Below are 10,081 nucleotides of genomic sequence, written 5' to 3' on the forward strand. Positions count from 1 at the left end.
ACGAAAATAAAACAGCGAAAAATTAAAACAGTATTATTTGAAGCACATTTATTTCAACTATTATTATTGATAAAACAATAAGCATTTGGTTACTTTATTGCTTTTCAACGCGACATATCAACATCATTATTGCTTTCTGAAAATTTCAACTTTATTGTTAATGTGTTAGGGGTGGTGACATCTGCCACTAAAATGTCTGCACCATTATAAAGTCCTAATTCTGTAATTTTCTTTTTTAAATTATCTCTTGTCTTCTCTTCAATGCTTTTTATTGAAGATATGTATAGTGTCTTGTTGCGACCGTTAATAATTGTGGTAATACCTAAAAACAAATTCAATTACATTAATATTTCCATATTTAGAATTATAACAAACCATAAATTTGCGTAATAATTTTTGTATAATTGTTTTAAAAACTGATATTGGGTCTTGTTACTCCAAAATAAAGACTTTATTATTAGTATTATAATTCAAATAAATTAAAATGCTATTTCTTCATACTTAAAATGAAGTGAAAAAAAAAAGTTGTAATTGCAAAGTCATTCGTATCGACAGAAAAAAGTAGAGTTATTATTATAATCTATAGAGCAAAAAGAAATACTTTATATATATATATATATATATATATATATATATATATATATATATATATTTCTTATAAATTTATAGTCTTCACACCAGCTTAACTAAAAAACGGTTTTGAAACAAACCTGGGCTCTTCATCAAGAAGGCATTGTCTTCACATAATTTGTCATAAATCGCTTGTAAAGTTGCATCTGGTTCAATTTCTATCACTCGTGTTGTGTTACTGCATGCGACACAGTCTGTGCGTTTTTCAGCATTAAATGTGTAAGTATAGACACCATCAGACATATTAAGAACCATATAATTGTTCATATTCGCACAACAGGATGACGCTAACTTAAATACCTATCGAAAAAATGCACAACAAAATGTAAAATTGTTTAAATATTTAATGCATTTATAAGGGTCCAATAAATTAAACCATTTAAGTTGATTCTACGCGAGTATTATACATTTAGAAATGAAAGACTTTTAAACAGATTTTAAACGCGATTTATTCATTAAATTATTAACCCGATGTTTTGAACACTTTACAGCGAGCGTGGTCATGGGGAGACTGAATGAAAATATAATGAATAAATCGCATTTAAAAGTCTTTAATTTCTAAACATTTAATTTGAGTTGAGTGTCGAGATAGTAATTAATTAAGAACAATTGATATTCAGACTCGATATATTCTATAATAGTAAGCAAATATGAAATAATATAATGACCTCAGTAGCACAAGCTGCCGCGATAGCTGCATTAGTGCTTGCTACCGCTGGTATAATGTTCTTCAAGACACCCTGTGTTAATCTGTATGTAACATTAGAGATTCCATACTTCATTGCTCTCTCTTGAGCTTTCTCATACACCCACGCCACATGCTGTGGGTCATCACCGTCAAGGGCAGTAGAACCTCCCCACGGATTTTCCTTAGCCCACTGTATTACCTTTACATATTCTATGCAATGTTCTGGCAACCTAAAAAAAATTATAACTTAAATTTTGAGTGACTTGAAAAAAAAAATAAAGCTGTCTCCAGTTTTGAATAACCTTAAATTCACTAATATTATAAATACAAAAGCATATGATAATTCAGTTGATTTACAGTCTTAAAAACTGTACAAAACCATTTTGTAAAATGTATAAAATAACCAAGTAAGTCAGTTAAGATTCTATGATTTGATTGTGGTTTGACTGAAATTATAAAATTTGTGTTGATTACAATTAAGAAACTTTATTGCATTTCTAGAACATAATATTTTCAAACCTCACCTCGGGGTATTTGCTATTGTACACAATGGAAATGTCTTCTGGGGTGGATATAAGTCGAGAGTGCATTCAATACATGCACTCATTCCAGGTAAGATCACTCTTGCATTACCTTTAAACCCTTCTGTGCCACCATCCACTAAGGGAATTATGCTGCTTTGGTCTAAACTTCCTAAAATACATTTAAAAATATTTTACATTTTATTTGTAGGTATTGAGAACGTAATATAAAATTCATCTCGCAAACTGTATGGATATGAAAATTTACTTTTTAAAATGTTTAATGCTTCAATAAAATAATATTGTAATATATTACTTATGTTCATGCAATTTTATGATAATATACAAACATGTAACATGTTATAAATATAAATTAATATAAATAATACTGTTCACATAAAAAAAATATATTTATGAGTTGAATTAGAAAAAAAAATTACTTACTGTCATCATTATACTGCAGCAATGACATAAGCATGCCATTTAACCACCGCCTAGCCACAATGGAGTCAAGTCCGCACACAACAATGTGAAACTGGCGATAGAAACAGTCATCCAAATCTTGTATTGGACAGTGGTGGGCTACAGCTTCACAGCCAGGAACCCTAAAATAAAATTAATATGAGAAGCTTAAAAAATTTATGTGAAAATTTATGAATGTTAGGTGTTCTATAAACATGGATTTATATTGATTCAATATACCTTCTATTCACAAAATCAACAGCACATTTTGCTTTTGATAAACCTATATCATTTTTTCGAAATAAAAATTGTCGATTCAAATTGGACAATTCTATTGTATCCATATCTACAATGTGTATCTTCTTGAAACCCATTAAAGCCAGGTCCTTCAGTAGCTCGCAGCCGAGGCCGCCTGCTCCAACTATAAGAACTTTGCAAGAATTCATTATGAAATCAAGTATCTCAGCGGAAGCTTCAAAGTCTGGATGGCAAAAAGGGCCTGATCGCTCCAAAACTTTTCTGATATTATGCCATCGCCTCTGTTGATAATCTGCGGTTTGCATTTCGCCTGAAGACATGTTTGTGGATTTTTTGATTTATGTTGTTGATCAAAGAGTAAGCAATGAATCAAATAATAATATTCAGCAAATCCAAAAAATGACACTTTGTGACGATTTATTGTTTTGGATCACTATTGATAATAATTTGTTCAATAGTTGTGTTTGAAAGGATTTAAATTTTAGGCTGTAAATTCCAATTCATCGAAAACAATATATATTCACATACAAATACAGTAATTCTTAAAAATCGACGATAATCGTTAGACGGTAATCTGTCAAGGAAAATCTCAAATTCTGACGTTGACAGCGCCGGCTTCTAATTATTATGAACTGTCCTTAAAAATTCCCAGTAAAGAAAATTACGCAGTATACTTGTAGAAACTCAACTTACAAATTATAACTAGGTTTTGCAATTAAATAAAGTTTATATCATACATTAAAATTGAGTAATATTTAAAGTTCGTAGACAGAAAGTATTTTCTATCTACGGCATGGAATTTTAAAAAGGAGGAATGTTATGGTTTGAGTTAAAAATCATCGCAAAGTCGAGCACGGTTGGGTACGAATTGGGCCAGCTTACACCGGGGAAGTATGTAACATGCTACTGCGAGTAATTTGAAAGCATGAAGTAGCATGCTTTCAACATTTCAAAACACAGTTGTGTTTCATGCTGTGAGTGGAAGAGTTAGAGGCCTATTTCCTTTTCCTGACCTATCCCTGTTCATTCCTTCTTACCAGTCATCAATCCTTTACCTTTTTACTTTTTACCCTTTTCATCTAAAAAGCGGACAGCATATTCGCAATGGCACTATCTCTTTCGTCCCAACATTATTTGTATTAAATAATACTAGCAACATTATTTTAGGCACTTACAACACCGAGTCTACGGGACCTCATTCATGGCGTTATTATTCAATTCAGATGGATTTCATTATTTACTTCCGGTATATAAAAAATCGTTCAAAAAAGCAATAAAGCTTTACATTTTAAAAACAGTTGATATTACATTAAATAGCTTAAATCTTTATTCTCATAATTTTATAAGTTGTTGTATATTCATTTAAAAATAGTGCATCACAGATAACTTATATATTGCATGATTTTGTGGCTGGTTGGTAAGCATAGAATACAAAATTGCAAAATCCGAGGACAATCGTGTATGTACCTATATATTCATTTGTTAGTTATGGAGGTGTGATGGAGGCGCAGTGGTCGAAGATAGCCAATTTCATGTTTGCGATTTCAAGGAACTTGGTGTAAGTACGCATATTAAATTGATTTAATAGGATTCTATACAGTAAAATCTATAAATAAAATAAAATTTAACGTTATAACAACCAATGTTTTTCATGATATTTGAGGGAGAGACTGACAGGCTAATAGAAAGATATTCAGTATCTATTCAGCTAAAAACCCATGCTTATGTTACCGAACATTATTACTAAATTAATTTATCAATGTTAAATGCGGTGTGTTTATACAGTTTTATACGTTATTTGAATTATATTTGATATTAGATAACAATGTGCCACCGACAATGTCGTTTTGGTAGTTAGACGGTATGCGATGTCGTAGCTATTAAGAGGTTCATGGTTATAAATGACTTATGAATTTATATTTAAACAATACAATAAGAGAATAATACGAAAATTAATATTTAGTGAACCTGCATTTTGCGCACTTTTTAAGTTAAACTAATTACAATGTAAATTCGTCAATAGATGTAAATATGGCTGGTAATAGAGTAAATGCTAAGACGAAAGGAAAAGAAGACAAGAGCAAATTAAATAAAAATGTTACACAAAATAATGAAGACTCGGAAGATCTTGATTATAGTTTGCTTAGAAAGCCTATACCTACAAGTGTAACAGGGTTTGCCCAAGCAAGAAAAGTGTTTGATTTAGCCACAGAGGAGGTAAGATAAGTTTTGAATTTTTTAATCTTTTTGAATGTTTTATTTTTGATATTTCACAAACAGATGCCTTAGTCAAAATTATATTTTCGTATATGTATTGTATATATATGTTTAAGAACCATGCTTTTCTAATCAAGTATGACTCATTGTATACTATTGGTAGTTTATTTAATGAATTTAGTGAAAGTACAACTTAAATATTATACACAAACTTAAGTGTTACTTATAATTAACTTACTTTTTAGTAATGTTTAAATTTTTATTGTTTTAATTTTCAGCTTAAAGAACTACTGACAAATGAGTGTGATTTGCTATATGAATGCAAGGTTTGCAGGAATTTATTTAGAAGTTTGATGAATTTCATTTCACACAAAAGGATTTATTGTAAGGAAAAGTTCAACTGTACTGTGCATAGTCATTTCACAAGTGTCAACTCAACGGTACGTAATGTGGATGTTATAGTTAAAATTTTGCATGGACAGAAATTAGTGAAGCTATAGTTAAATTGTATGTTGATCAATAACATTGAATTATTGTTATCTTAATATATGGTTATGGTGGGAAGTAATACATATGAGTAGTAACGAGGTCTTTGTTTTCTAGTGATACAAGATTTTTTTTTATATTTTTTATCTATTTTTTGTTGTAAGTATCTACAACATTTCATTATCTTTCGTTGACTGTACTAGACTTTGTTTAAGGAGTATTCATTAATTTTCTTATTTATTAAAAACATTTTTCTAAAAGTAAGATAGTAGTGTAAGAATGTATAATGATAAAAAAATTACGCAAAAAAAATACAAGAAAATGTACTAAGTTGACTTTTTGTGAGCAGCTATCTCTGCCAAACAACTCCAATGAAAATATGCATCACAAATAATCATATTGCATTTTATAGGCCAATGAATTATTGAAAATAAAGAAGTTTGAGGAGAATTATTTGGAGTTTCTAAAAGACAAGTCACAAGAACCCAATGAAAATATTGAAGAAAATGATGCAATACCCATGACAAAAGATTTAACTACAGTAATTGAAAAGATTGTCACATCTAGAGGTATTCAAGAGGATCAATTGAAGGAACAAGAAGTTATTTTGCAGAAAATTCCTAAAACGTCTGTTGCTGTTTATCAAAATATTAAATACAATGATTCTTCCAATGTTGACGATATGCGAACACAGGTATTTCATTTTATTCAATAGCAGGCATTCTCATTAATATTTACAATAGTAAAACATTGTTAAATAATAATGATTGGTAGGAGTTTACCCTGAGTCATTTATTTTTAGAAATTTCATCATAATTTGTTCAGCCATTTTTGAATAGTTGAGCATAATTAGCAATGTAAAGAAAAAAAGAAGATATAACAATGTAATTAAAGTATGTTACATTAAGTCAAAAACTGAATGTTTTTTTTTGCAAGAATTATTGTTCATTTGGAAATTATATGATAACTGTAAATTAGTTGTTATATAACTAATTAAAAATGGTGTATTTAACTGTTTAAATACATAAAAAATTGTACAGAAGCGTTGGAGCGCAAATCTGACGTATATTTGGCTGAGTTATTAACGTAAGAAAATGATTCTATTTGAATCCTTAATTGAGTTTAACCTTTGTCTTCAATTTGTGTTACAACAATGCTTATTGATAGTATCTTTTTATTTACACTAACTTCAAAAGTCTGTCTACTTTAAAAATATTAAATTTATTTTTTATTAGTCATTGTTGAAATACAAGTTCTTTGTTATTAGAATAAATGGATGTGAATTTTCTTATTTCATTTCAGGTAAATGAATTGGATACAATACTATCACGACAAAATGCAGTTCTACAAAGTGATGGTAAATTTAAAATTGAGAGTAATGTGGATTCGGAAAATGAGGGTGTCATTCAAATAAGTGACGATGAAGAAAATGATTGTTTGGATAATCTCAAGTGTAAAATATGTGAGTACAAACAAAAAAAAAGATATTGTTTTTTACAGTACCGCGCACAATTACTTAAAAACCATAATTATATATGGTACTCTAAGAATATCAATTTGTAATAATCATGTAAGAAGTATCTATAAGAACACGGGATACAGCTAGTTTTATATACTCATACTTAAAACTAGCTGTATCCCGTGGCGTCACTTGCATGGTACTCGGGTTTAAAGTGGTCTATGTGCTAAGCCAAACTAATGTCTGTACCAAATTTTGTACAGATGTAATAAGCTATTTGCGTGAAAGAGTAACAAACATCCATAAATCCACCCATACTTATATACTTTCACGTTTTTAATATTAGCTAGATATAAATAGTACTTAATTCATATCTTTGATAAAGTATTTCTTTGTCCTTTATATTTACATATTTGTAGATTGATTTACTCATACTCATATTAATAATAATTTTCAGGTGAACTTCAATTCTCAACACAAAAGACCTTAAAGTCTCACATAAAAACGAAACATTTGGAAAGTCGCCTCGTGTATCCGTGTCCAGACTGTCTCGAAATATTTTCAACATCGTGGAGTGTTTACAGGCATCTATTCAAAGTTCATAGGTATGTCGGAAACATATTATTATGTCTTGTTTTGAAATAGAATGAAAACTTGCATTTCATTTTGTACAACATGTAACACCAATTGGGAATTTTCTTTAAAATGTTATGAAGATATAACACTTACTTTTACCTTAGGTTCAAGTTAAAGTAAGTACTTTAATTTAAATGGGTATCATTACCCTCCTTTTGTTAGGGAACACATGCGCTGTCTTTAATCTTTTTACAGACCAACCCGACGTCAACTGATACACAAATTCTCCGGAAACGCCATTATAATTAAAAAAAAAATTCTTATGGTTTAGCGATTGATTGTAAATTAATAAAAAATAAATTATGGCTACCATAATGACTTTTTTACTCTTTAGAAAAACTGCAGCGCAGATTCGAAGATTGCGTGAAACAATTCAATCAAAAGCCTTCCGTATGAACAACCCACCGGCGTTTTATGAAAAGCGCAAGTCTAGTATGAAAATTGCTACAGCACAGAAAATTACTGAAGAGGAGAGAATAGATCAAGAAAATCAGGTAATTAATCTACTGTGTCTGTATGCGTGTTTCGGCGAATCTCATACAAGATTTGACTGATTTTGTAGTGACATTCTTATATTTATGAGTTTGGCAAGGAAATATGAGGATTTGTGAATGAAATTAAACATGGTAATAAAAATTTTCAACTATACACATGTAATGTTATCATGTAAGTATGATTTCGTTTAAGATTTCGAATTAAATAATTTCTATCATGTATATTATTTCATACTGTGTGTCAATTAAGATTAGATATTTGAAATGTACCTCTATCAGATTAAGTTGACCTGTTACGATATTATGTATCTCCCACGTGCAAAAAGTAACAAATAAATGTATATGCATCAGGCATGGATGGACAACATGGAGGGGGACGGCGAGTTGCCGCGGTGCGGCGGGTGCGGGCGCACGTTCGAGCGGCGCGCGGCGCTCGCGGCGCACACCAACACGTGCCAGCCGCGCGTGCGCGCGCTCGCCGCCGCGCGCCGCCCGCACGACGCCAAGCGCATCGAGATACAGATCCGCAAGGACTACCACAAGGGGCCGCCGCCCAAAGGTAACGCCTCGTGTTGTCATAGCAACGCGCCGAGTGCATCTAGGTATACAACCGTTAGGGGCTGCCGCCGCCGGAAGGTGATCACGCCACGTGTTGCCATAGCAATGCGCCGAACGCATCTAGATAGATAACTGCTACCGTCCACAGCTGCCTAAAGGTGAGCACGCCTGTTCTTGCCTTAGCAACGCGCCGAGCTAATTAACATCCAATCCACTCGGGGCCGTCTCTACTCACGGGTTAGACACGCCTTTAAGTGAACGCTATGCGTATGGCACAAACACAAATTGAATATTTTATAAGTTGCTTGTACAGCCTCTTGTAGCGGATTGCCTGATGATCTTTAAAAAATTAGAGTCTTGAAATTGTAATAAAATATTGAGAGCATGATTGAGATATTTTTTTTTGCTAATTTTTGCAGAAAAGAATACTACCGAAGAGGCACCATCACCATCGAAACCGCAAGTACAAAAGGAGAAAAAAGAAGTTCAAAATGAAAACACTTTGACGGAAGCTATTATGAGTATTGTTGGAGTAACTGGTAATCAAGAAGTTGTTGATAGCGAGCCTATAGAACAAATTACTGAAGATCCGCCTAAACCTAGTTTTAATGTAGACTCTTTCAAACCTATGCATAAGCTAAGGTTTTCTCACCAAGCAGAGAAAAGCAATTTTAATGCACTGAAAAGAAAAGTGCTACATGATGTTGACATAGACCAATTGTCATGTAAAAAATGTGAATTCAAATGTAAGCAAGCGAACGAACTATACAATCACGTTGCAGGTCACTTTAAATGGTTGCGTTATGCATGCAAACTGTGTAATTTCAAGCATTATGAATTCGAGAAAGTTCCGGAGCATGTAAAGATAGTTCACAAACTAAAGGGTGATTCTGATTTCTATTTTAGTACAGTTAAAGCGATTGATGGTGTTGAAGCGACAATGCTTTCTGATGTAACTGATGAAACAAGTGAAGCTAATGAAACTAGTCCTGACTCTAGACGACCAAGTAGGTGTTCAAGTGACTCTAGCAGATTGTCCGATGACAGTTCATCTAGTAGTACAAGAATCGAAACGGGAAGTAGAAAGAGAAAATCAAATCCATATAGAAGCAGTACAAGGAAAAAGAGAGAAGTCCCTAATGGTATGATCCTTTATTATTTTTTTATTTGTTCCCTATACCCTTAGTAATAATATAAATACTGAATCTTAAATGGAAGAAATGATTTCGATTCATTTTAGCAAAGATTGATTAAATTTTTAACTATTGCACATTGAAATCTTAACATTGCAGTATAAAAATCTTAAAGGTTAAATAGGATAATGATAATGAAAATATTTTGTTTATTGCAGATGAAGCAGATGGAGATAGCAAGGATGGCGAAGATTCACCTCAAAAAGACGTCATACAATTGGAAAACGATTCATCTTCAAATTCAAAGATATTTGATGAAAACTCGTCTGATATAGATGACTCTGAGGAGAAAACTAGCAAACGTCTCAGACTCGATGATATGACATCAGTTGCACCTAGAAGACCAGTCAGGAAACGAACGAGACCCAAAAATGAGGATTTCGAATATGATTTATCAAATCTACTGAAAATGGAAGCCCAAGGTTACAGGGATTCGATATCGGTCTCTAATGTTAAAGCAGTTTCAAATAAAAAGAAAA

General features: G+C 31.9%; 2 protein-coding genes across 2 annotated transcripts in view; one reads left to right on the forward strand and one right to left on the reverse strand.

Moving 5' to 3' along the window:
- Positions 1-21: 21 nt before the first annotated feature.
- On the reverse strand, positions 22-3,156 carry LOC119838383 (NEDD8-activating enzyme E1 catalytic subunit). The gene is made up of 6 exons (XM_038364318.1): positions 2,542-3,156; positions 2,284-2,444; positions 1,843-2,011; positions 1,299-1,548; positions 711-930; positions 22-322 (listed from the first exon to the last, which is right to left on the reverse strand). Exons 1-6 carry the CDS (start codon positions 2,877-2,879, stop codon positions 105-107), a joined length of 1,356 nt encoding a protein of 451 aa, XP_038220246.1. The 5' UTR covers positions 2,880-3,156; the 3' UTR covers positions 22-104.
- Positions 3,157-3,960: 804 nt separating this feature from the next.
- The window catches only part of LOC119838296, an 8,104-nt gene continuing 1,983 nt past the window's right edge, over positions 3,961-10,081 (forward strand). The window contains exons 1-10 of the mRNA XM_038364164.1: positions 3,961-4,117; positions 4,583-4,776; positions 5,055-5,216; positions 5,675-5,956; positions 6,565-6,724; positions 7,179-7,326; positions 7,692-7,851; positions 8,203-8,410; positions 8,829-9,551; positions 9,761-10,080. Of these exons, the coding sequence (XP_038220092.1) occupies positions 4,591-4,776; positions 5,055-5,216; positions 5,675-5,956; positions 6,565-6,724; positions 7,179-7,326; positions 7,692-7,851; positions 8,203-8,410; positions 8,829-9,551; positions 9,761-10,080 (2,349 nt within the window). The 5' untranslated portion in view covers positions 3,961-4,117; positions 4,583-4,590. The remainder of the gene's footprint in view (positions 4,118-4,582; positions 4,777-5,054; positions 5,217-5,674; positions 5,957-6,564; positions 6,725-7,178; positions 7,327-7,691; positions 7,852-8,202; positions 8,411-8,828; positions 9,552-9,760; position 10,081) is intronic.

Source organism: Zerene cesonia, unplaced genomic scaffold (genome assembly GCF_012273895.1).
Source record: "Zerene cesonia ecotype Mississippi unplaced genomic scaffold, Zerene_cesonia_1.1 Zces_u002, whole genome shotgun sequence".
NCBI lineage: Eukaryota > Metazoa > Arthropoda > Insecta > Lepidoptera > Pieridae > Zerene > Zerene cesonia.

Coding starts and splice junctions, on each gene's coding strand:
- LOC119838383 (XM_038364318.1), bottom strand. CDS start 2,879: ATGTCTTCAGGCGAAATGCAAACCGCAGATTATCAACAGAGGCGATGG. Junction 2,445..2,541: donor GTTGATTTTGTGAATAGAAG/GTATATTGAATC, acceptor ATTTTATTTTAG/GGTTCCTGGCTGTGAAGCTG. Junction 1,549..1,842: donor ACAATAGCAAATACCCCGAG/GTGAGGTTTGAA, acceptor AATTTTTTTTAG/GTTGCCAGAACATTGCATAG.